General features: G+C 39.0%; 7 protein-coding genes across 7 annotated transcripts; 2 read left to right on the top strand and 5 right to left on the bottom strand.

Annotated features, from left to right (window-relative positions):
- Nucleotides 1–173: 173 nt before the first annotated feature.
- GCK72_010475 (uncharacterized protein) lies at nucleotides 174–1,549 on the bottom strand (the record flags this gene model as incomplete). Its single annotated transcript, XM_003110700.2, has 4 exons — nucleotides 174–846; nucleotides 893–952; nucleotides 998–1,418; nucleotides 1,468–1,549. 4 exons carry the CDS (start codon nucleotides 1,547–1,549, stop codon nucleotides 174–176), a joined length of 1,236 nt encoding a protein of 411 aa, XP_003110748.2.
- Nucleotides 1,550–2,347: 798 nt separating this feature from the next.
- On the top strand, nucleotides 2,348–5,217 carry GCK72_010474 (uncharacterized protein; the record flags this gene model as incomplete). The annotated part of the gene is made up of 10 exons (XM_003110778.2): nucleotides 2,348–2,368; nucleotides 2,413–2,619; nucleotides 2,700–2,861; nucleotides 2,907–3,106; nucleotides 3,154–3,987; nucleotides 4,043–4,278; nucleotides 4,327–4,468; nucleotides 4,519–4,780; nucleotides 4,827–4,973; nucleotides 5,017–5,217. 10 exons carry the CDS (start codon nucleotides 2,348–2,350, stop codon nucleotides 5,215–5,217), a joined length of 2,412 nt encoding a protein of 803 aa, XP_003110826.2.
- A 994-nt stretch (nucleotides 5,218–6,211) lies between these two features.
- Nucleotides 6,212–8,981, top strand: GCK72_010473 (uncharacterized protein; the record flags this gene model as incomplete). Its single annotated transcript, XM_053727887.1, has 12 exons — nucleotides 6,212–6,278; nucleotides 6,334–6,462; nucleotides 6,516–6,611; nucleotides 6,657–6,871; nucleotides 6,922–7,051; nucleotides 7,184–7,290; nucleotides 7,336–7,595; nucleotides 7,641–7,745; nucleotides 7,793–8,255; nucleotides 8,299–8,535; nucleotides 8,583–8,738; nucleotides 8,787–8,981. 12 exons carry the CDS (start codon nucleotides 6,212–6,214, stop codon nucleotides 8,979–8,981), a joined length of 2,160 nt encoding a protein of 719 aa, XP_053587464.1.
- Nucleotides 8,982–9,939: 958 nt separating this feature from the next.
- On the bottom strand, nucleotides 9,940–10,796 carry GCK72_010472 (uncharacterized protein; the record flags this gene model as incomplete). Its single annotated transcript, XM_003111003.2, has 4 exons — nucleotides 9,940–10,114; nucleotides 10,167–10,277; nucleotides 10,464–10,594; nucleotides 10,641–10,796. The coding sequence occupies 4 exons, from the start codon at nucleotides 10,794–10,796 to the stop codon at nucleotides 9,940–9,942; spliced, it is 573 nt and encodes a 190-aa protein (XP_003111051.2).
- Nucleotides 10,797–10,947: 151 nt separating this feature from the next.
- Nucleotides 10,948–13,858, bottom strand: GCK72_010471 (uncharacterized protein; the record flags this gene model as incomplete). Its single annotated transcript, XM_053727886.1, has 4 exons — nucleotides 10,948–11,121; nucleotides 11,972–12,215; nucleotides 12,260–12,709; nucleotides 12,777–13,858. 4 exons carry the CDS (start codon nucleotides 13,856–13,858, stop codon nucleotides 10,948–10,950), a joined length of 1,950 nt encoding a protein of 649 aa, XP_053587463.1.
- A 647-nt stretch (nucleotides 13,859–14,505) lies between these two features.
- On the bottom strand, nucleotides 14,506–17,966 carry GCK72_010470 (uncharacterized protein; the record flags this gene model as incomplete). The annotated part of the gene is made up of 9 exons (XM_003110963.2): nucleotides 14,506–14,678; nucleotides 14,724–15,478; nucleotides 15,524–16,020; nucleotides 16,258–16,911; nucleotides 16,960–17,368; nucleotides 17,413–17,478; nucleotides 17,521–17,686; nucleotides 17,731–17,800; nucleotides 17,850–17,966. 9 exons carry the CDS (start codon nucleotides 17,964–17,966, stop codon nucleotides 14,506–14,508), a joined length of 2,907 nt encoding a protein of 968 aa, XP_003111011.2.
- A 560-nt stretch (nucleotides 17,967–18,526) lies between these two features.
- On the bottom strand, nucleotides 18,527–24,909 carry GCK72_010469 (uncharacterized protein; the record flags this gene model as incomplete). Its single annotated transcript, XM_053727885.1, has 19 exons — nucleotides 18,527–19,019; nucleotides 19,066–19,366; nucleotides 19,410–19,760; nucleotides 19,809–20,791; nucleotides 20,840–21,046; nucleotides 21,098–21,441; nucleotides 21,489–22,336; nucleotides 22,382–22,574; nucleotides 22,619–23,023; nucleotides 23,075–23,212; nucleotides 23,343–23,498; nucleotides 23,543–23,635; nucleotides 23,681–23,822; nucleotides 23,870–24,097; nucleotides 24,142–24,285; nucleotides 24,332–24,456; nucleotides 24,504–24,614; nucleotides 24,666–24,787; nucleotides 24,840–24,909. The coding sequence occupies 19 exons, from the start codon at nucleotides 24,907–24,909 to the stop codon at nucleotides 18,527–18,529; spliced, it is 5,454 nt and encodes a 1,817-aa protein (XP_053587462.1).
- Nucleotides 24,910–25,995: the final 1,086 nt, after the last annotated feature.

Here is a 25,995-nt window from a genome sequence, read left to right as displayed (position 1 = left end):
TGGTCCAAGATTTATTGGTGAGTTTTAGACAAAATATTGTTACCAAGCTCAGAACTGGAAAAATCAATATATCTCTTAGTGCTGCAATACTTCAAGATCATCATTTTTATCAATCATTCACATTAAATGTAAATATATTTCAGAAATTTAATTGTAATGAGTATAATTTCATGTTAGAAAATGTTGGGGTGAGCTTCGATGCGATCGATCGTCTTTTGATAAGATTCCATGAGTTTGTCATACATTTGCACCAGTGTTAAAAATTTATTGTCCTCGTCGATTTCTCCACAAGCAGCCTGGCGGAGTTCCTCTGCAGTCAGAGCCATATTCAAACGACGCCAATCTTTATCCGATCTTTTCATGGGTACGTAGAGCCGTTTCTTGACATCGATGCGTTGAGCTTTAAGAGCTTCCTTGTCCTTCTTGTTTGTCGCACGGTAACGAAGAATTTCGTAGACCCGACGAGACTGCATCTTCGAGATTTTCAGCTTCGTAAGACACGCCGAACGCATGTCTTCAGTGTAGCCATTCTTGAGGTTTTCCGACGAAAACTCGGGGAGAGACATGCAGTTAACACAATCAACATAGTCGCGAAGATATGTGAATTGCTCTCCAGGTGATTCCACGGTCACATCGAACACTTCAGGAGTAGCACGGAGATCGCGAAGAAAAGACTCCATGAATTGAGCTCCGATTCCAGATTTTCTGTACTGTGGAAGCAGAAGCATTTGGGCAATACGAGGACGAATTTTGTCACAGTAATTATAAAACTTGTACAGTGTCGCGAATCCAACCACGTTGGCAACTGTACTTCCATCTCCTTCGCCGGTATCACATCTCTCATATCTACAAAACGGTAATGATAGGGGTTATTTGCTTATTAAGGACATACATGAAATAGTGAAGCCAATTCTCTTCAGAGTTATCCGTCAAGCTACAGCATTCAATGAAGCTGTAATGTTTCAATTGGGAGAGTATAACAATTCTTGTCACTTACAACATTCCAAGAGTTTGAATTCTCTCGAGAAAGAGGTTGAACTCTTCTGACTGTTCAGAAACTCTGTATACTTCAAAATCTTTGCCCTTGCTTCGGAACTTGTGAACCATCTCTCCAAACGGTTTGAAATCTTTTTGACCCAGAAGCTTTTGCTGGAATTCTCCTTTTCCAGAAACGAGCACATTGGGTCGAACATCGGGGTGAACAAGTTTCTCGACAATATCATCTGCTTCAAGTCCTTTGTCGTTCTTAACTTTCGAGGAGTAACTTATGTTAACGTAACAGTGAAGAGTTTGAGCAGTGTGGTGAATTGTCACTTCTAAATCATCATAACCGTAAATGGTTTCCTCATCACCGAAGTGTTGGTACACCATTTCCGGAGAGAATCGGGGAGCCGTTGCCATATCATTCATATTTTGAACTGAAATGATTATTAACTTTTATTTCAAGATAATAATTTTTTAACTGACGGAAAGTCATTTTGACAGCACTCAAGCCATCCGAAATATATTTTCGATTCCTGTTGACGTTCGTAAGATCTTCCATAACCATCCTGAAACTTGAAAACTATAGTTTTTTTTTAAAAGTTAATCATTCTTATCAGTTTACCGATTTCAAGGTAAATTGTTGTGTCAAAGTAAGGAAAAAGAGGAATCGGAAGCAAGCACAATATAAATTCAAATGGATGCGAATTTTTTCGCGGCAATGTCTCGTAAATCAACACCAAGGTATGCCTTTTTCCGTGCGAGACCCCATTTTCTCACTTTCTCTGCACCCTCTCACGAGCGGCATTTGTCTTTTTTTCACCTAGCTGTCTAGAGTATGGTCGTGGAAAGTACTCTCTCGTCATTAGGGTGGCCATCTCTCTAGCCATCGGCGCTTTTTTTTTCGAAACACCCTCTGAGAGTTGGCATGTTGCCAGAAGCATATTGAGGTATCTGTTCTGTTTGATTCCTTGGTATACGCTTGAATCGATTCAAGGTGTTTAGTTCTTTCCGAATACATGTCGACTTGCTCTTCTCCGTTATCATAACTTTCGAAAACTCATTTTTTATCAATTCACTAAAAGTTTGATTTTATTATCTTACCCTTGATTGCATCATTAAATACCAATAACTTTTTATTCTGAGTAAAACAGTAGCAAAATTCAGTATTGTTGGAATTCCGGAAAATTGTTTATTTTTAACCAGACGATGTTTTTATTTCAAAATTGTAAGCAACCAATATTATCAATTTACATCGTTTGTTTTTCTTTTGTTTCAAAACTTCTTTTTAATCTTTTTTTCAGAAATCAAACAATCTGTTTGAAGTTCATCTTCACAAATTGATGGGAGGACCATCAAATAATGTATGAACGTTCGCGTCGAACAGGTTTGACTTTTTTCGAAACAATGGACAACCTGTTTCAGTTTAAGGAGAACGTCAGTCCACAAGTTCAATCTACGAGTCCATCAAATTGTATGGTGGTGAGAGGTGGCACAATTCCCGCCTCACTTCAGCCGTTCCCTGGTATGGAACATGATCGGACGCTTTTAAATGAGCTGTCGCAAGAAACATCTTCTAATGGTTTCTCACAGTTTGTTGAAACTCCGAGGGAATTCGATGACGATAAAGAAATCGAAGTAAGTTCGAAGCAAAAACATTTTTCATTATAAATAACTTAAAAATCTATTTAATTAAGACGAAGATTTGAAAATTTTAGGCTGCTGCTGCTGCCTCTGAGAATAAAGAAAGCCCAAAAACCTTGCCAGCTAATCGAAGTCCAACACCTCCTGTGATAAGAATACTACCAGAGACCGCTCCTTCTAACCAAACTCTTTCACCTCTTCATATAAATGTTAATGACTGTTCAAAAATTGATTCAGTGAGTTTTTCCATTTATGATATGGTTCTTAAATAATTTTTGTAGCAATGTGACAGCTCTCGAGATTCGAAATTATCAAGCAATGGATCATCTGTTCAAAAAACGGTTTTCCAAACACCTTCGCTTCGAATTACCGACCGGGCAAGTACCTCGACGGATTCAAATCCAATAGTGATGGGACCTCCAAGCAGTACAAACACACAGGTGCTACTCAGTCCTGCTGGCAATTTGCACAATGGATTTCCGTTAGTTTTCATTTGTCAGAAGAGTTTTTAAAGTAATCAGTTTTCAGTAGAAAATCATCTGGTGACTCTTCCCCTAGTGTTGTACGAGCGAAGGGCAATAAATCTCCTCATCAATTCTCATTTCAACGGAACCATCCATCTCAACGTTCAAATAACATCTCTGGGGTATCTAGTCGACCTTCGAGCTCACTAGCTTCTCCGCAAGGAGGAGGACGTAAGGATCATGAAATGACACGACGACGAGCTCTAGTAGATCGAATAACAAAATGTCGAGGTTCTGATTATGTTCACTTGTTACCACAAACTGAGGGCTTATCGCATACTCAAACTTCTATTCTTTTGCGTAAAAATCGAGGAACTCTGATAACCGAAGGAATGCCATATTCTATGCAGAAGTTAATAGATTGTGGACCTGAAGCTGACAAGACAGACAGAGCCTTCGTGGAAAAAATTAGGGAAGCGAATCAGAAACGAATCCGGCACAACAATCAGGACGAGCTTACTGATGTTAGCGACCTCGAAGATGATCACGAAACTTCAAATGCAGAGCCTAAAAACAGAAGATCTCCAAAAAATTTCCCTCGTTGGACACCAAAACGAATGAGATATTCTGGAATGTTGTCAAGAGCGGAAACGTTGCTTGACGAAAAAATTGCCCTTCTAGGAATGCTCAAGAACCAATATTCTGTAATGGACGGTTCAGCAGGCGTGAGGTTCGAGAAAGAAGAACCAATTCCACGTCGCAGACGGCAATTAAACGGCATGTACTTCCTCTACGATAAATCGGCATTTCGAAGAGTATCAGCAAATCATTTTGGCTGTTCGAGAGCAATGCCGATTCAGTCATGGACAAAACGAAGTTTACAACAGGATATATTTGAGTGCGTTATTTTTTTTTGTTAGAAGTGCTCATAACGAACACTAAATGCATTTTAGAGAGTCGACGAGTGAAAAACCACAAAGCGCAGGTCCGGCGGTAGTGAAACCGTCACTGAATCCAAGCGACAAATGGGTTGCCACAGCACAGAAAAATGTAGTCACATATCTAACGAATGGAGAAAAGCGAGAAATCACTGAATACGATTATGAGGAATACAAAGCTGGTGAAGGAATTCAGAGAGTGAATGAACTGTCTTCTTTAGATCCCATCGAATTCGTTGTGTCCTCTGACTGTGAGAGAACATTCGTTTATATTATACATCAATATTCTTGATTTTCAGTCAACACTTTCGAGGATCGACAAATGTCTTACCTTTACCGGCAGTCCACTGCGCCGTCGTGTATTATCCGTAAGAAACATGGAAAATCTGTCCACTTCGAAATAGACGATCGGAAGCCTTTGGATCAAAACTCTGTGTTGAAGTAAGTTTTGAAATTGAGCAGATTGCCTAACTTAATAGAAAAACATCTAGGAAAAAGACCGATAAGAAGAAAGAACGAAAACCAGTAGAAGAGGACAGTAGTAATGATGAAATAGAAGAAGAAGAAACTGAAGAACCGAAGGTTCCATCAAAGAAAAGACCACGCGGGAGACCTGCAACTACAAAAAGGAAATCTTCAAAAATGTCTGTGGCAGCAAAACTAAGTAATGGAATCTATCTAGATTATTTGTTCGAAGACTTCATGGCTGAAGATGTATGTACGAAACAGCTTCCCAACAAGATCACATACGCGGTATGTTTTGTTTTCAAAGCTGTTAAATGAGTTAATTTTTTTACAGAGTATTGCTGTTCCCAATTGGTACAAAATTCCTGAAGACTATTGGGATGATGTGCCGGCAAGTTCAAAAACAGGTTCTGATGATTTGCTGATACCTGTTGCTAAACAACATCATAAACTGATGCATGCTGAACGAGACAGAATAAAGGTACTTAGCTTTCTATACATTCAGTAACAGTTTTCATATTCAGCGAGAAACTGATAAACGCATAAGGAATCGGCAGGCACCTACTTTGAACGAAGATGGCTTAGACGCCGACGGATATCCTCCATTTGATATGCAGCAGTTCGAGCCAGATATCATAACTTCCAGACGCCTCTACGTTTCTGTCGTAACACCGTATGAACAACGTGATTTTCTCAACAATCTAAATTCCCAGTCAACAACATAGTGTCATTTGTATCTCATTAAAATGTACTTGTCCCTCCAATTTATTCAATTTCTCCCATATACTCTTGTACGATCACTGAATCTCCTTCTCATCTCGCTCTTCCTAATGAGGATCTCATTGCAGCGTTAACCCATTTCCCATCTAACTGGCAAGTTTAGAATTGTAAATTAAAATAAACATTAAGCTCGTTTTTCTTTCCCGAATTGCCCCGGTTCCTTATTGTTAGATTATTAATTCGGTTAATTCCCCCCTCCCCTTTTATCTCACACCTTCACAATTTTCGCTCTCAGTAACTTCTTCTTCTTCCTCTTCTTCACTTTTCCTCCAGACTAGGTTAAGTTATTTTCATTGATTTTCACATTTTGCCACTGTTGATTTGTTGTTCTCACAAATATCTTTTCTTTAGAATTACATCCACAAAATCACATCTTCCAACTTAGCCCTCCTAACTATACACATCGTTATCTCTTGTTTTGATCATAAAATCAATTTCAGAATTTTGATGCATTAATATTGATTTTTCTACTTTTTGTTGATTATGCCGGTTTCTCCCCGTATATGTGTTGTTTCTTGAGAATATGAAACTAAATTGGAATTCGTTTCTCAAAATTAGTCATATGACCTGGATCCAATACTTGTGTATCTAGCGATGACGGCGGCGTCGCGTGTGAGACCCCACATATTCCTGGGAAGAAAAACTCCTGTGAAAAGGGCGGAGCCAAGCGCTGTGACTAATCAGTTGCTAATTAGCTTCGAGCAACCAATCAGCAGTTTTTTCCTCAGAATTTGTGGGGTCTCGTCTCGTTTGCGTCATTGCTGCAAATGCGCCCTGCTGGCTGTCCGGCTATGCCCGTCTTGCGAGTCTACGTTCAGTTATCATTCTCTACGGACGAGCTGTTACTCTCTTTCTCTAACTTACAGCGCACTTAATACGTTCACGTATCCAGTTTTCTTTCATCTGAACATTTTGATGCAATTTCAGAAATACACATTTATGCAGGCTGTCAATCTCAACATCGGAGGTCTTCTTCAAAATACAGGGTTGCTTAGAAGTCGTAATGGTAGGCATATTTTAAGATTGTGCCTGGACATTCAAAAAAATTTAAATTTTATCAGGAATCAGTCGAAAGCCATTGGATATTGATAAGAAGGCAACTTCGCTCTGCAGAATATACTATTCAGTCTGGAGACAGTTCAGCACAGCGACACCGAGCGAAATTAGCAAAATGAGTCAAAATCTTAGAGGTGATTCTGTGAAAATAATGTCTATCATACTATACATTTTATTCTTGTTTTAGATAGTATGCTGACACGCAGGATGGCTAGGAAATCAGAGATATTCCTAAACTATGATGATGCAATGATTCGGATAGTTCCATCAACGTCGTCATTCTGTAAGTGAGGAGAGAATAGCAAATCTATAAAAATGAATTTCCTAGATGTTCAACGTCGCGGCTTCAGAACTAGAAAACAAACTTTTGGAGTTGGAAATCCAGGAAAAACGCAAGAAGAAGAAGTCAAGTCCCCGTTGACATATATCTCAGAGTTATTAGTTGGAAAAAAAGTAAAAACCTCGGAAGGAGGAGTAGAAAGATGGAATCAGTATGAATCAGATCTCAAAAAGCTACCCGAAGGCCAACAAAGAACCTACACAGTAATTCCCCATAAACAAATAATCATATTATAAAGTAATTATAATTTTAGGATGGCTTCGTAAAAGGTCTTTTATCGAATGGTACTTCTGGAGCTGGAAAAGATGTGAAGAAGTCAAGTACTCTCACCCGTTTTTACATTTTTCTGGTGTTTTGTATTTTCTTTGGCTATTTGACTGGAAGTAAGTTTTTTTCTCCTTCAAACTCTTTAAACTATTATCGAAACACGATTCATTTTGAAATTGCCTATGTAAAAATGGGTTTAAAAACCTGAACCTTATAATGAGACCCTCACTCATTATCCTCCCCTAAAGGAATTCGTGTGCGTGTAGGCGATCGACAAATCGGATCATTGTTCTTCTCGAACCCACAAGAAGTTAACCCTGAGGATGTACAAGTAACATTTGACGATGTCAGAGGAGTGAGTATTGTATAATCGGAATAATTTATTCAACTAAATGTTCAGATGGATGAAGCTAAGCTAGAAGTTGAAGAAATTGTCGATTACTTGAAGGATCCTGAAAAATATTCTCGTTTGGGTGGTCGATTACCGAAAGGAGTTCTTCTTGTTGGGCCACCAGGAACAGGAAAAACATTGTTAGCAAGAGCGATTGCAGGAGAAGCACAAGTGCCATTCTTTCACACTTCTGGATCAGAGTTCGATGAGGTTCTTGTAGGTCAAGGAGCTCGTAGAGTTCGAGATCTTTTTGATAAAGCCAAGGCTCGGTATGATAATTTTTAATTTTTATACATATATAACCTTCTTTGCAGTGCTCCATGCATCATTTTCATCGATGAAATTGATTCAGTTGGATCAAAACGTGTTTCCAATTCAATTCATCCATATGCCAATCAAACTATCAATCAACTTCTCAGGTATGTTTTGCGATAATACCAGTTTGTTTAGAATATGACTGTTTCAGTGAAATGGATGGTTTCACACGTAATGAAGGAATTATCGTGATTGCTGCTACAAATCGAGTTGAAGATCTCGACAAAGCACTTCTCCGTCCCGGTCGATTTGATGTGCGTGTTACCGTACCAAAACCTGATCTTGCTGGACGAGTCGATATCTTCAACTTCTATCTTTCTAAAATTGTACACAACGGTGCTATCGATCCAAATATTCTTGCGAAAGGGTCCACTGGATTCACTGGGGCCGATATTGAGAATATGGTTAATCAGGCTGCTCTGAAAGCTGCTACAGACAATGCAGTAGAAGTGACGATGGCATATTTAGATGAAGCGCGAGATCGTGTTTTAATGGGTCCTGCACGTACTGGTGGACGAATTCCAGACGAAGAGGCTAACAGAAACACAGCTTATCACGAGGCGGGACATACACTTGTTTCATTATACACAAAAGATGCTACTCCATTACACAAGGTAATGATTACTATGCATTGTTTTCTTCATGTGTTTTTTTCAGGTAACAATCATTCCACGTGGACAATCTCTAGGACACACCGCAATGCTTCCGGATAAAGATAGTTATCAACTCACCAAAGCACAAATGCTTGCCACTCTTGATGTCATGATGGGTGGACGAGTAGCTGAAGAACTCATTTTTGGAGAAGACAAAGTAACAACTGGAGCAGCCGATGATCTGAGCAAAGCTACTCAATTGGCTATACAAATGGTGAAAGTTTTTGGAATGAGTGATAAAGTGAGCTGAAATAGTTATCATGTCAATCTAGAAATTATCGAATTCAGGTTGGATTACGGGACTTCACAGCTGAAGATAGAGACAGTTCTCTCGTGAAAGTATCAGATTTGTCACCACAAACAGCGGAACTAATTGATGGCGAGATTAATCGTGTTCTCCAAGAGAGTTATAAACGAGCAAAAGTTATACTGGAAACCAAAAAGGTATACATTCGTGTTTCTGATATCGATTTATTTTTCAACTCTTTTCAGAAAGAACACCAATTGCTTGCTGAAGCACTTCTTGAGTATGAAACTTTGTCTGCTGATGAGGTGAGACGAGTTATCAGTGGTCAGAAGATCAAAAGGCCGACTCCTGCCGCTGTGAAGAAAAGCAACGAAATGAGAAAAAATCAACCTTCTCTTGTGCTTCACTTGTTTGAGGAAGAAGGTCGTGGAAAACAATAAGTGATAGTTTGTCTCTCGTCTTGTTCTCATCTAACTTTTCGAATGATGTTTTTTTTTCGTCTACTGGTTTCGCCTATTCCCAAAGGTGGTAGGACATAATAAAAACTTTTTCATAAATTTCGTAGGGAGAGAAGTTGAACTCATAGTCACATGCGCGTGAATGCAAATACATTGCCTACTTCGCCACGTAGCGGCGATAAACATGAAAATTTTGTGATTTTCAAAATCTAACTTAAACTCCTAACACTTTCATGTCCCACCACCTTAAAGTAATTATATTTTTCTCTTGACATCTTTCATTTGCCCGTGTAGTTTCCCTTGTTTGTGAAAGTTTCCTTGTCAATCATGTTTCCCATCTTATTTAATTAACCAGCCTGGCTGCTGCGCCTTCGGCGCTTCATCCGGCTGGCCTCTCCTCATTTACTTGTTCAACTTCTCAAAAATGTGTCCGCGTGGCCGAGTGGTCCAAGGCGGCGGGCTTTGTGCAAAGAGCGCAAGTTAGATTTTGGGCCCGTCCGCTTTTCTTTCTCATTTCTCAAAATTTGCGGACATTGGGACAGATGGACAGACTCCACATGCGTTTTATATATAAGAATGATGTTTCTCGGTTGTAGCTGTTTCCCGATGGATATGTAAATGAACTGGTTTGAGTTTAAACTTTATTCAGTCTTTAAAAACATTTCTCATTGATAATTTTCAGAAACTTCTGGCAACAAGCAGTATTATTTGCAATCACTCTACTTTTCATGACATCTCCATCAATTTGAGTGTACACAAAAATTCCTTCAAATCGGTCACTTCCAGTATATAAACGCCACGTTTCAAAATCGTTCTCAACAAAAGTTGGAAAGTTCCGTCGAAAAATCGAAAATTTTAGAGACGATTGGATTTCTATGTGACTGTAGACCACAAAAAGCGATTGAACAATTCGAATGGCACCTTAAATTCATTCAAATTATTAAATGTGAGATAGAATTACTTCAAACGTACTCTTTTCGTCCATATACTCAATTGCCTTCAAATCCAAGTCTTCAGTAGCTTCCGCAATAGAAATCAATTCGGAAATACATGCTTCCGGGGGAGCTGCTGCTGTCTGATTACATTCGATAAGGAGCCGGAAAGGGGAGTTGAATCTGAAACAAGATTTGGGTTGTTTTATTCGAATGAAATACAAAATGAACATACATTTGGCTTTGAGCCTGGATGATTTTGCCATGAATGCTAAGAGAGATTTTCTCGTCATCAAAAAATGCGGAGAACGATGCAGAGACACAAAGAACAGCTGACTGGTGAGAGCTGTAATTAGAATAGGTTATAGAGAACAGTGAACGAATCTACCTACCCAACAACTGGAGAAACAGTAGTAGATGATTGATTCTCGAAAAGAATCCAGCGAGCGGAACAGTCTTTAGCGCCGACGGATATGTTGATTGATATGAAATATTGGACGAAGTTTAGATCTATCTGTAGCACAAAACTCACAAATCTCCTTCAGAAGTGTTGCGAATTTTGAATCTGGCAACAAAGTGAGTTTCAAACCGAAAAGATTCAATTAAGTCTGCACAGAATATTTCATTTATGGAGCACGGCATCGATACTTCACAATTAAGAATCTGCAACAAACCATGTTATAAAACATTCTCGGTATATTCTCCTTACTTCTCTTATGTAAACCCTTTTCTTTACACTACTTGATTTATCCTGATCTTTATCAACTGTCCGAAGAACTTCTTCTAGTATTGCTTTCTTTGCATTGATCTCAGTTTTTATTTGCTTCACTAGTCCTTCCAACTTTTTAGTTTCTTGTTCAGGCATCTGAAAAGAATCGGTCCATGTATTCAGTTAAGTTATTTGTGCATATAATAAGATGATATCTACAAAGAAAACTTTAGGAATCAAGAAAATAAAACGAAATGTTCATTCAAAGAAAAATTATAGAACAAATAAATAAATTCTAACATTCGAATCAGGCTGTTGGAAGAATATCTTGTCCCTCCAACAGTACAGTGGTGCTGTAACAGAGATCCCAATACTGAGCGACTCCATGTTTCTCGAAAAATTCTCGAGCTTGTTTCTCAAGAGTCGCAGTATGAACAGTGAAGTCACGGAAGTTCCGGCGCTTTACTTGTCCTTCCCAAATCTGCAAAAGGGAGAATTAAAGTTGTAATTAGAGTAACGTGTCGACCAAATTTTCGATGATTTTTGAATCGATTGTTGAAGGAGAACGGTCGATAGGTGATCGAGTCGATGTTCAGAAAATGAATCGCGACTCGACGATAAACAAAAAGTCATGCTTATCGTCTCAAAATTATCGACGATTATCGACGATCATGATCACTGGTGATTATTGATAATTTTTCGACCGGCGATTATCGATAGTCGGTCGTCGATTATCGACGATTTCGATAATCGTCGATAATGAGCAAAAATAAAATACTCCGGAAACGGTTTTAAATGGCTCAAACTGGTCAAAAATGGAGTTTTGATAGATTTCTGAAGCTACTCTATCAATTTACACCAAGAAAAACATTTTTAAACAAAATTTTTTTTCTTTTTTTTTTTGAAAATTTTGAAAAAAAAACTTCTTTAATTTTTTAATTTTTTTTTTTGATGGAATCAATAGAGGACTCTTACAAGACTATCAAAACACCATTTTTGACTAGTTTGAGCCATTTAAAACCGTTTCCGGAGTCTTTTATTTTTGCTCATTATCGACGATTATCGTCGATAATCGACGACCGACTATCGATAATCGCCGGTCGATAAATTATCGATAATCATGAGTGATCATGATCATCGATAGTCATCGATAATTTTCAGATGATAATCATGTCTTTTTGATTATCGTCGAGTCTCGACTCATTTTCTGGTCATCGACTAAACTAAATTTTGATCAAATCGAAATAATTTTCCCGATTATCGTCGACTCTATCGATGATCATAGCGATCGACACGTTACTCTAGTTGTAATTATGAAAACAAACGATTACCATTTCACAGAGATTTCTCTCTCCTGGTGCATCTTTCTCCGCGTCTTTCTTTTGTCCGACGATTTCATCAGTCCATTTGATTCGATTCAGCATCAGATTTTTGTAAAACTTTTGCTGTTTCGGACCACCTTCCACCACAATAACATTTTGAGCCTTGTGCATCATAATAGCTCCACTCATTTGCAATTGCTTTGCATTCGTCTCCACTTTAAACTTTTTCGATGGATGAGCCAACGATTTGACTCTGAAAAATAACAATAAATTGAATAAGAAAAATAATTTTCTTACCTATAAACAGAAACATTAACAGCAGTCGAAGTATCTTCCGATAATTTTTTCGTTTTCTTAGCTCTTTTCTGATCTTCAGTGAGCTTTCGTTCAGCATTCAGCGTCTCGTGCTTCTTTAATCTTTCAGCCATCTGTTTTCTCACTTGAGCCTCCATTTTCGTCGGGTCTTGGATCGCTTCGTTTCCAAGGACTCTCATTAAGTTGCTGATCTTGACTTTTGGTTCCGGTGCTTTCTCTAGACCAAGCCTAATCTTTTCAGTCTTCTCTTTCAACACTTCTTTTCTATTCTGACGACGAATCTTCTTCTTTTCTTTTGTTGTCAAGTAAACTTTCAGATATTGTTGAGTCAGTGGTTCAGTCGGAGCTCGCATGGAAATTGGATGCTCAACGAGTTCGGAAACGGTTTGTGAGTATCTTTCGACATCATCTTCGGGCGGAATCTCATCGTAGCTGAAATTATAAAGAGTTATAATTAAATATCGGTGAATTATTCTTGAAATATGGAAACAGAACTTACTTGACTTTGTCGAGTACCAACATATCCCACCACTCGATCTCTGGTACACCATTCTCAATTCTGGCCGTTCCTGAAGGTGTAACCATTGCCAGTTTGACAGCTGATGAAATTCCTGTTGACTGTGCTGCCGAAGACACTTCGTTTTGAAGTCGTTCAAGTTTTGCCAAAGCTCGCTGCTTATTAGCAAGTTTCTCGAATTCTCCTTTTTCGTGAAAGTTGAATCCACGTCTGCGTCTATCAGCAGTTTTTGCATTGATACGAGGATCGAGATACTCAATCAGTTTCTCGGGTTCTTTGGACTCCTTAGTAATTTGTTGTTGCACCTTCTTTTCAACTTGTTGAACTGCTTCTGACAGTGGAGCCATAACTCCAGCTGGTGCGTTAGCTACTAAAGCATTCAGTTTAGCGACAACAGGTTGTCTGGCTAATTTTGCTTTCAGCTGTTCAATTCTAGTTGTTTTATCCATCGAGAAATTCACGAACATAGTCGCTTCCTCTTTACCAAGTGACAATCCTTTTGCTCCCGCAGAAACTTGAGCTGATGCGGAATGGGAACTCTTAAGTTGATGTGTTCCTGCAGCCATTGCCATTTTCCTTCTTTTTTCTTCAATTTCTTGTTGAGCTTTGTACATCATCTCCTTGGCTCTCAATTGATCTTCAACAGATGCATTAACCGTTGCCGATGGCTTTCCCTCTTCCAATCGCGGTTGTTCCACATTTTGAATACCTACATTTGTGTCTTCTGGCTGATCTTTTCTGTTGTTTTCTCTATCTTTCTCCTTTTCCATTCCCCGATCCTTTCGATTATCACTTCTGTTCTCTCCTCGATCTCTTTTTCGATCACGGTCCCGCTCTTCGTCTCTGTCATTTCTAGTTCGCTTTCTGAGTTGTGGATAGTGATCGCAAACAGCTGAAATCACTTTTGTAGCTTTGTGTGAATCCTCAACCACATCTTGCACTCGTTCTCTCAGCTTCTCGAAATCGTATCCTTTTTTAAGACATCGTTCAACCGCTTCGATCACCTTTTTCTGTTCTTCTCTTCTATTCAAATATCGATCACAAATATCTTCGAGCTTTCCCATCTGAAACAAAATGTTGTTTTTCATATCGAAAAAGCATAGTTGTCACCGGGCCGGGTCCGGGCCTTGAGATAACTCGCTTCAAAATGATTCAAGGCCCGGCCACTAAATGGATTGTACAGCGGCTCTCACTAAACTCACAAAGAAAGTAAAAATAGAATCGAGTAGAGCTCACCGAGACCTAGAATTTGACAGGTTGATCGACTCCACATTTTCATTTTGAAGCGAGTTATCTCATGGCCCGGACCCGGCCCGGTAACAACTATGCGAAAAAGTATATACAACAACAATATATAACTGTGAAGTAACAAGATTTACGAGCAGGCGTAAGAAGAAATCAGAAACCCCCAATATTCATTGAATACAAGCAGATGAATCAACTTTGTCAATTAAAGAACAAAAAACGATACTAAAATAAGTTAAAATAGATAGTGATACAGAAAGATAAAAATATAAATTCAAAGTTAAAGAATGTTATCGAGGAATAAATTGTAGTTTTCAACAGGAGAAACAAAATATATGGGATTTTTAAAGAGTTCGAATTAAAGTTATCCGGTGCGGTGAGATATAAAAGAGATCTTTTTAAAAATTGGTACTATGGGATGAATATGAATTTTAAAGGGATGACAAAATAAATTAAACCGAGGTGATTATGCAGATGTAGAGGGTTTAGATTCGTCTTCTTTAGCATCAACTCCATTTGAATCTCCAGAATCTTCTACATCATCATATCTGCCATTGATAGCAGATGAGAGCAGTTTACTAAGATCTCTCCCTTCTATTTGTTCCCCACCTTCCTCTTCTCTTAGCTCACGAAGTGTATCTGTAATACGAGCAAAAATAGAAAAAATGTTAAGAAGTATTTTACCTTCATCAAGTTGTCCTTTCACTCCATCTGTCACTTGTTTCTCTAATTGTAGTTTCTTTTTAGCTAACGCAAGCATTCCGATTTCAACAGTACATTTGCTGACTAGACGAGTGACATGAACTGACTTCTCTTGTCCCATTCGGTGACATCTGTCCTCAGCTTGCTTATCGTTGTAAGGATTGAAATCGATATCATGAATGATAATATGATTCGCTGATGTCAAGTTGATTCCTAGTCCTCCTGCTTTTGTGGATAAAAGAAATACGAAGAGATCTTTTGATATATTGAACTCATTGATCATTTCTTGTCGATCGAGAACAGGTGTCTGGCCATCAAGTCTTTTGTACGAGTAGCCACGAATGTTGAGATACACTTCCAAGATATCTAGCATTGACGTGAATTGAGAAAAGATCAAAACCTTGTCTCCCTTCTTTTGGATTTCTGGTAACATTTTATCGAGTTGCTCACATTTTCCACTTTTGAGAGCCAATTCCTCATTCAACAAAAATTTACTGGTACAACGGAATTTTTCGCAAAGCTGGTGAATTTTAATATCTGAGAGCCAGGCAAGATCTTCAGATACATGCTGCCATTTTTTATCGGCGTAAGCTTTCTCTCGTAGGCAAAGCAACTTCGCTATCTTATCCAACTTTGCATCAGTGTATTCAGAGCGACGAAGCAGGGGATGATTGGCTGCTTGACGAAGCCTCATGAGTGAACCATAAGAATCGCCGGCTTCTTCCGGTCTTTGTAACCTGAAATTTTGAAAATAACACACTTTGAAAGTAACAAAAACTTACACATCCACGATATCATCATACAACTGTTTTTGGGGTTTCTTCATTTCAACTTCAATAATTTGTTCTGATTTAGATGGTAAACTGCTTAGAACTTGATTTTTGAGACGTCGAAGAATGTATGGCTGAAGAATGGATTTCGCTTCTTCAATTCTGTCCTGTTGATACAAAGCTTTATCCTTAGATTCGAGAGCAGGACCCAGTTGTTTGAAATGTTGAAGAAGATGTGTGATGTCTTCGCAATACTTGTTGAAAACTTTGAACAAAACAAAGTACATGAGAGAGATTAACTCAATGAGATTGTTCTGGAGTGGTGTTCCCGTTAATAGAATCTTTCGTTTTCCTTTGACTTTCATCAATCCTTTGTAGCGATCGGAGTCACAGTTCTTGAGCATGTGGCCTTCGTCGTAAATAACATAGTTCAGAGAGAAGTTTTTGAAAAACTTCTTGTCATCAGATTTGGATGTGACCATGTTGTACGTAGTCAGAATCACGTCAATCTGAAAGTTTAGACATAAAAATGTCGTTCAATAGAGCGTGATGTACCTCCGGGGAGATAATTCCTGTTTTCTACTCAAGCTGATAATTTCTCCCATTTTAAGGCATCAGTGACATGAAAATCGTCTGATGGAAAGATAATGGGATTACACCTCGCGTCTACATTCTACTGCGCCCCCCTTAACCAACTGCGCCACGCGGACGCTCTGCTTTGCTCAGTCTCCCCTCTATACACTTACATTGTCTTTTTGCTTCTTCACTCTATGCCGCAAATGTTTCCTCTCGTCTTGAGTTCCGTAGTATGTGAGCAACTTGAGGCTGGGACACCATTTATGAAACTCGCCAATCCAATTCTCGATAGTAGATGAAGGCACGACAATAAGATGTGGACCAGTTTTACCTATTTGTTTCAGGTAAGACAGGAATGCGACGATTTGAATGGTTTTTCCTAAACCCATTTCATCTCCAAGAATTGCATTCAGTTCTTTATTGTTCATCATGATGAGCCATTTGACTCCAACGAGTTGGTAATCATGTAAAGTACATCCTTCTTTCAACAACGGCAACTCCAACGGACCTTCCGTACATCGTTCGAAGTCTTTCGCTACGGTTTTTGCGTGATCTTTACAGTCATCGAGAATACGTGACAAGATGCCTCGTTTCTCCAAATACTCCATGTATGCTTCAATTGCATTCGTACCTCTTGTCACACCTCTCATAGTATTCATCATTACGTTGTATGTTTCGAATGGTCTATTCGCAATAAAAAACTCAGCAATCTTATCGTTGACACGAGCTTGTTGAAGGAGTAGTTCTTTTGTAGCAGAGTTGAAAAACTCTCGGCATTCTTTTTGATTCTTCGTTTCTCCACGTTTTGCCCGGCGTTCTTCGATCTGGAGTTATGAAACTGATAAAGCAAACCAACAAAATTATTCACTTACGTCACTGTCATCGGACGGCGTTTCGTCCCCATCAGCATTAATATCGTCCTCGTCTTCTTCCCAATCTTCATCAGATTCTACCTTCTTTTTGACTTGTTTCTGTGTCTTTTCAACAGCAGCTTTCAAACTTTGTCCTTGTCTCATAGTCAATTCTTCGTTGTCCGAAACTTTATCGGAATCTTTACTCGAGCCTTTTTCTGAATTTTTCCCAGACTCCTTATCGGATGCATCATCATCGTTGATGAAATCATCATCACTTTCGTCGTCTATTATAATTTTACGTTTAGAAGCAGCTGAGCGTTTCGCCATTTGTGTTCGCATGACATTCTTTGGCGACACAGAGCCGTTAAAACGAGGTTTGGTCAGCCATTCATCATCACTCGAATCGGAAAGTGTCCTGATTCTTTTCCTGTAAAATAAAATTAATGCAACTAAACTTCTGTTAGTTCCTACATTTCAGGTTCCGGAGTTTCAGAGTCTTCTCTTCGATAATTTTCACGAGGAGCGGCCGTCTTTTTCCTGAAAATCAAACGCTTTGAAATAAAATTCTGAAATTCTCACTTCGCAGGAGTTTTTCTTTTTCTAGAAGTTTCCTCCTCCTCATAATCATCATCATCGTCTTCTTCTTCATTCACATCGAAGTCTTCTTCATCTTCACTTGGAATTGCTTCATCAACATAATCTTCGTCATCCTCATCACTTCCCTTTTGTCGTTTAGGTTTCCTCTCTGCAATCATTAGTTCGCTTTATATGAAACTTTGTGATACTCACCACCATATTTAAAACCGGCACCGGTAGTTCTTGGAGGTCGAGCTGCCGAGTGATTCAATGAACCGTTTATCTGAAAGAATGATTATAAAATACCGACACGTTCTTCCTTCAATTCTCACATTTTGGGAAAGTAGGGCTTTCTTGGCATCCATATCTGCTTGCAAGCTAGACGACTGCGGATTCCCTTGGTGAGCGATCCGCACCCGTTCTCCAGTCTCAAAGTTACTCGAAGACATGACTCCTATAATTCAGAAATGAAATTCCTAAACTTAACTATTCAATAAAATAATTATAGCTTAAGTATAATGAAAAAAACATTGATTTCTCTGAAATTCTCAAAAAAGTCATGAAATTTTCCTGCATTAGGGTAACGCTAGTAAGTTCTAGCAATCGATGTGACAAGCGCGAATTTCGAAAAAGAATCCTGCCGTCACCGTATGCGAATTTTGCCTGCGTACGTAAACATTATATTTGACGACAGTCCGCAAACATCACAGTGCGTTTTTGAGTTCTTTCAATTTAGAAAAATACACACGAAAGTTATGAAAAGTGACACCTGGAAGTTTCCGGACTATAAACATAAATTGGAATTTTACAAATGCCAGATATCACTATCTACATTTCGACAATGGGCTTCGGAAACTAGTCCAGGAAGAGCAGGAGATATCAATAGCAAGAATAAATATCTCAGGGACCACATAAAAATGTGCTTTCTATCCAATTCATTTTAATATTTTGACCATTTATTCAATTGAAGGAACAATAAATACTATACAGATGCAAAATAAATTAATATTTAATCTATCTCCATTTTGATTTCAAACCGACTTCCTAGTCCGGTTATCTGTCCAGCAGTCCCTCTCATGACGCGATCTATCACAGTTTCCCAATCGACTCCGAATTGTTTCGACCTGTTCTGAGTGCGAAGAACTACTTGTAATGCGTCAGCAGCAACAGTTTTCTTTTGCTGTGCACATAAGTCATCCGCTTGTTCGAGAAGATTAGTAATAAGCTTTTCAGCATTCACTGTTTCTTCCGGATGCCAATTTTCAATAGTTTTGACCAACTCGTTGAAGAAGAACTGTTTCGATTTCCAAGCAATTAAATTGTTATTTACATATCCGGCAACTTGATTCAAAGACTTTTGAGCCTGTTCGGAAGTGTTGAAGGTAGCAAGAGAGATAGCTAGAGCAGTCAGATTGAGAGTAACTAACTGCGAGGCCCGAATCTCTTTTTCCAAATTAGATAGTCCATCCATGTTATCATCTGATTCATTCCCTTCGCGGATACTGAAAATTATTAATGAGCATTTCCAAAATCATTCTTCGCATTCACCTTGTCAGTTTTGTGACATTTTCGTCTACTTTCTCAGCCAACCAGTTTGCCGATTCAATGTCCTTTGTGATAACTGACCATGCAGCAAGGGTTGAGAGACCAGCACATGCGTAATCAGCATTTTTCTTTGAAGCTTCTCTTCGCAAAACTTTAACTATCTCTTCTGCTTCACTAGATTGCAAATTTTCTACGAATTGAATTCCGCCAGCTTCGAAAGTCTTCGTGAGAGCTTTCAGAATTTCAACTTTACCGTCCCAAAGCCGTCCGTTCAGATTTTGAAGCAAGCAAAATGCGGATTTTTCTGAAAACATATAACATCATTTTTCTAACCAATTCAGACATACTGGCAATTTCAATTCCCGCCTCACTCTTCAGAGTTTCGAAAAGGACACCAATCATAACTGCAGCCTGTTTCCGTACTGCCCATACTTCATTGTTTGTCACCAACTTCATTGCCAATTCAAGAATCTCCGATTTGTAAAGTCGCGCTGCAGCACTAGTGGATGGCACCAGTTCTGACCAAACATCGTTCCATTTTTCTTGTTTCTCTCGTGCAACATCGTCTCCTTTCGGTACTTCTCTGCATTTCTCGAGAAGCACATATGGCACAATTTGAGAAGTGTAACCTTCAAGAACTTCTGAAGAATTGGCAGCTAAATTGCTGATGACGTGACAACTGGAAACTTTCAGTTCTTCTGAAAAAAATTTTTTACAATCTGAATATTTGATAAGATTAAAATTACCATCACTACCTGTTAAATCAGCAACAACCGTTTTGATAAGTTTCTTCATCTGATTCGAAGACGAATACTTTGCCAAATAAGACATTGCGTTTGCAAATTGTTTTCGAATAGATGGATTACGATCTCGAACTCCCGGAATTAATGCTGCAAACAGTTTATCACATTGTGCTGTGTGATCATGAAGAAGTTGTGGAGCACGAAGTGCCAACTGGGTGACAAACTGAGCTGCTGACGAACGTGTTGATGTTCCAACAGACGATCGAAGAGTTTCAGCCACTCTTGGGGTCATTTTGATGAGAACTTCAGAATCAATATGAGGTAGTAAATCGTTCACAGCTGTCATCATTGGAGAGCTTCTAGCAAGACTTGCACGTGCATCATCGAGCATTTCAATCTGATGTTGATCAGATCTAGCGGCAAGGTAGTTGAGAAGTGGCGTTTCGTTTTCACTAACAGCATCCATGAGTATTGGTATGAGATCGGCCATGTAAGGTTTCAGCTGTTTTCCAGCAGATTTTGTTAGTTCGAGTACTAGACTCAAACAGAATATCATGTTGGATTTCACCGTTGATTTTAAGATTCCTTGATCAATTATAGCTGGAAGTGCAACCGAAAGAAAACGATTAGCTTTTTCCAAGTTACTGGATGACCCAAGGCGAACTATCAACTTGGCGATTGCGTCGGCAGCTCTGTTTGCTGCTTCTCTGACGGATTCTTTGACATCATCTCTTACTCGAAGAACAGCTTCAAGGTATTCCGGAATCAACTGATGCATCTCAACGGTATCATGTCCACGGAATAAATCTGAGAGCGCCAAACATGCTGACTCTCTTACTCGGTATTCTCTGTCCGTAAGAGCGGGCAATAGTTCTTTTGAAATTTCGTTTGCAAATTCATCCACGACATTCTTCCGATCAGCTGTTAAGATTCCCCAGATAGACCTCATGGCATTTTGTACTTTAACATCTGGATCGTAACGGAATCTAGAAAGTGACAATGTTGTCTACATTTTCTTTCATATTTTCGAATACCTGAAGAGTTTCGGTACCAGCTGCTTAAAATAGGGCTCAAGTTCTTCTTTCGCGTTCTCCAATAGTGCACCGAATCCATGAGCTGCTCCCATTTTCGAATTCCAAGTAGCATTGTGACGAGCAAGTTGCATAAATTTGTAAACTAGATCTGGTTGATTCAGATCAGAAGCCAACGTAAGAAGTTCTTGATATGTGGTGAGCTTTCCTCTGTAAAACCATTGATGGCGTTTAGTAAGATTAACATTCCGATCCATTTACCCAGTTGGAGTTGTTCCCAGTTGACCAGCTTCAAACAGTTTCGTATCTTTTTCAAGTTTTGTTTCGGATCTTTTTCCTTCGGAGAGTGTATTCATAAGAGATTCCACCAATCCTTTTTTAAGAGATCCATCTGCTAGACCGTAAACAACACCCATCCCTTTAGCAGAAATATCCTGTGAGAATTCATCATTCTCAGTGAGACCATCTGCGAACGATTGCTGCAAAGCTCTCAATAGTTCGGCTTTCTTCAAAACTTCTGCCTTCAAATTTGCGAAATTTTGAATGACAATCAGAAGCCAAATGAGCTCTGCTTTGCGGAAATGTTGGTTGGCATTTGTCTTCTTCTGCAAAAATACAATAGTTATGGGTTTTTTCGTCATAATGAACCTACATGTTCTAAAGTCTCTGTGATGAACTTGATGAGTCTTTTATTCACAATTTCCAATCGGACATCAGTTTCTAACCGCTGTACCAAAGTCAAACCAGTTCCATCTACTAAGTTGAAATCTCTTTTCGTCATTGCTAAGTTTCCAAGAATGGAGTCGACAATTGCTTCGCCAACAACCATCTGCAATTCCTGTTGCGGGGGACCTTGACCAATACGATTCAAACTTTGTGCTAAATGTTCATAACTTGACTCATCATCCTCAATACGTCCTCCCAATAATCCTATGACTTTCGCTGAGAATTCTCTCGTCTTTTGAGTGAACGAATCCTGTCTTGAAACAGCGATCTTCTCACAGTTTTCAATCAAGGAAATAATTATGCCGCTGTGAGCTTTCTGATCCAATGCTTCTGTATTGTTTTGCAGAACAAAATATAATGCACCAAGAGTGGATTCCAGGGCAGAAGTCGGACGATGATATCCATTTTTAATGAGCGGGAGAAAAACCTCCATGATGAACTCCGAAGTGCCTACTGGTGGGATGAACTGTGCACCTAACACTGGTGTTATGGCAGCAGCGCAGGTAAATGACAGTCCCGGAATTTCTTTTTCGATCAGCAGTGATTTTGAAGAATTGAAAAGCTCCACACGCGTGACCTGATCTTCGTGGAGTAAAATGGACAGTAGATAAGTTAATGCAATAGAATACTCCATTCTCGTAGAATCTCGAAGCTTCTGCGAGCACTGTTGGACGGCATACTGGAAAGGGGGGTAAGATGAATGACCACTGTTGTGTTGAGGAAAAGAACGATATGCAGCGATAAAACATGAAGCGATTCGAACAAGATGAACATCTGGAAAGAATATGTTTGTGAAAAAAGTTAGTTTGAAACACAAACCTGTTGAGTTGATAGCCGAAAACAAAGCAATTTCCGCTGCCTTTCGGACCTTTTCAGCATTTCCTTCTCCGTGTAACAACTTGACAATCCGTGGAGCGACAGTAATCCAATGATCATCTCCATCCACTATGCGGAGGTGAGCCGGCTCTCCCATCACTTTCGTTTCGAATGTTCCATAGAGATATCGAGATGCCTGAAAAGAACGAAACTAGTATTCAAGAAATAAACGATTCTCACAGCCTGATGAATCAGAATATTGAAAAGGGGAAGAGTACCCTCTCCCTTATTTGGTGGAAAGTCGGGATGAAGATTTTTCCAAAAACCTTCGATTATTGAAGAAGTGTGAGGGGAATGTTTCTCCAAAGATTTTTCTAGTTGACGAAATGCTTCTGATCGAATCGTATCTCGATTATCACCGGCAGATCTGATCAAATTCCAGAGAAGAGTCGTGTTTCCATCTCCCATCATTACTTCCGCATATTTCATTGCTACCATACGCGCATGGTTCTCTTTCGACATCATAATTTCAGAGATGACTGTGGTCGTTTTTTGTCTCAGTTCTTGATCTTTAGCTTCAGCGAACAACGGAATCCATGAAATGAGACAAGCGGCGATTGCACTTGCTACATCTTCAACAGTTTCCTAGAAAAACATGCCTAAGTTATCAAAACATTTATTCAGTAATGTACAAACCGTATCGAGACTTATAAACATTTGGTAAGCTACTCTCCAGTTTTTCAAGACATTGTCTGGATGTTTGATACCCAGGACTGACAAGCAACGGTATATTCCACATAGCGCCACTTTGTTCGGAGAAGAAGAAGCTGCATTCTGGAAACAACATAACCTTTTTTATAAATAAATCTGCTACGAAAAAAAGAATACGTATTCACATGAAAAGAGAAGATTCGCACCCTTCCGTTGAAGAAAAGGGAAATAAATAGAAAGAGAAAAAACTTACCTCTGGGCGTGGGAGTAGCTCGAAAAGTTTTTTGAATAATACGGCAGCGAAAAGTTTCAGCGCTTTATCTGGCATTTGCTCGACAACAAGTTGAAAAAAGTGCATTGTGCTGACTTGAACTCGCGAGCTTGGACTTTCGCATCCATGTAGACATACCTGAAATGTATTTCAAATGTATGAGTGTTGTCTTCATTCCATACCTTGACATTATTCATATATGCTATTGGAGCGATTTTTGATTTTGACAAATAAGTCAGAACAGCTGCCTGAGAAAACTCGTCACCATGAGCAACCTAAAATGTGATATCTGATTCTCGTTTGAATCATTGGTAACTTACCAACAGTTCTGCTTTGCCAGGCTTAGTAGTCAAAGCTTCTGAGCCTAAATAGGCGTACATCAGCTTGTCTACAACAGATCTTTCATTGACCAAATTTTCAGTCGGAATTTTTTTCAGAAGACCTTGCGCTAAATCATCTACTCTGCAAAAAGGAAAAGTAAAATTCATATCAAAACTTACGGAACGAACTCATTCAGCCTCGAAGCAGTCGCCACCACGATCAGTGGGAATGCAACTTTATCTTCAAGAAGTTCTTTTCCTAAGAGCTTCAAAATCATCATTTTGGTCTCTGCCAAGTTCAAGTTCTCATGAAATAATTTCTTTCCAATATGGATAAACTCGTCTACACAGAGGCCCGGGATCTTCGGTTTTTCTGCCAATCCAGCAATCTGCTCGAGTCTCCTCCCGAGTACTTCGCTAAAATAAAATCTTTCACCGTGAAGGGACTGAAAATAACAAACAAGTTCTTGACGGAGAAGGTGAGAACTGCTTGAAAACATCTTGCAAGAATTTCAGCATCTGTAGAACTTATCTCTATTTTTGGCCAGTCTTTTCTCTCCATTCCTGCCAATTCGTGAAAGCCAGGGAAGCAAATTGTGAAAACACTGAAATTACTCTATAAGTCAAAGGTCTTATTTGCAAAGTTCTCACTCATATATGTAATTGAGATCTGTCGGTTTTTTGCTGAAATATTTCATATAAATCGGAAGAACCTTCAATTGTTCGGGCCCGTCCATTCTCTCTTTTGCATACTTCAAATAGATGAGACTCAAATTCTGAAATTAAACTGTTGATTTTAAGGGAAAAGCTTCTATCGTGATACCGAAGAGCAGGCACCATTTTTTTCAAAAACTTTTATAAGTTGAGAAACTGGAAGACGAATAGCCAGGTTACTCCTGACAACTTTGTTGAAATGGTTTAAAAACTCGGAAATCTGAAAAAAACAGGTTCATTTGTAGTTTACTGGAGAATCAACAAGATTTACCAGATTAACGAGTTCTGTTTTCCTGTCAGCTAACTCAAGAATATCACACAAATGACGATCAGTTACCGATTGCAACTTTACATCGGTGTCAGCATGGACGAGACGAAGAAAGATACGCTCAACTGAAAATAGTTTTTATTTACGTTGATGAATGTTTGTTTTGATGAAGCTTACCATCATTAGCTGTTTCTAAAGAACTAGAAGAAGTTGACTCTTTGGGAATAATTGCTTCCTCGGAAGCCATTCTGTGACTTTGATACTTGAGTAAAACTGAAAAGTTTCCAATTACAGAATATGATCGAAAAATAAAAAAATGATATCAGAAGATAAACTTTTTTCGGAAAAAAAGAAAATTGAGAAATCGAGCTTCTAACTTCTAACTCTCGAGAACATGTTCTTGAATTTAGCGAATGTCATCAAAACTCTTCCACATTTTCCTACGTCTCGCATTCTCTACATAGTGTGACAGTAGAGCGCAAAAGACTCGATCAGAAAATGTCGGAAATTTTCCGGAGGCCCTGCAAATTCCGTGGAAGAAATTTTCCGTGGAAAGTGGGCGGAGTCTGTTTCGCAACATCGCCGCGCAGTTTTTCTGAATCGTTAGCTGACTGAAACTGGTTGATTTCATAAAATGCGAATAATTTTTATAATTTTGCCGGTATCTTAGAGGGTGCCGCTATTTTTTTGTGAAAAAATTTTAGCGAAATCCCTTCGCCTGAAAAAAAAATAATTCGGAAAAAAACTGCGCGGCGATGTTGCGAAACAGACTCCGCCCACTTTCCACGGAAAATTTTTTCCACGGAAAATTTCTTCCACGGAATTTGCAGGGCCTCATTTTCCGCTGTCTTCAGAAAAAAGTAGACAAAATATATAAATGCGAAGAGCGCAAATTTCTCAATGAGCTGTTATCATTTTGAAAAAATTAGCGTAAATCCATTTTCAACGTGCAGCAAATAATGGTAGCTAGCACAGTTTGGGATGAAAAGGTTTCAGAGTTGAAAGTTTGAAAACTTTAATTTGAGCAATTGAACTTCAGGTTTTCATTCGGGTACATCTGCTAATTACTGGAAAACGAGTTCAAACTATCTCGTAATGTCTTCACCTGATACCTATTTGAGAATAATTGACAAGTTTGCTCGTTCGACACGTGAATTATGCTGGCATATGCTGGCAGACAATCCGTTAGAGTTTGAGGTACGGCGTTTTGTGGGGAGATAAAAATCCAAAATACAAATTTTGCCGGGTGGTAGTAGTTCAGAATCTCGAACTGAACATATCGACCACTTTTTGTCCTCCCGACTAGTCTTAGGCTTGTCTTACGGTCGATCGT

The sequence above is a fragment of the Caenorhabditis remanei genome, chromosome III (genome assembly GCF_010183535.1).
Source record: "Caenorhabditis remanei strain PX506 chromosome III, whole genome shotgun sequence".
Taxonomy (NCBI): domain Eukaryota; kingdom Metazoa; phylum Nematoda; class Chromadorea; order Rhabditida; family Rhabditidae; genus Caenorhabditis; species Caenorhabditis remanei.
Note: the sequence above shows the minus strand (reverse complement) of the source record. Positions and strands in the feature narration are given on the sequence as shown.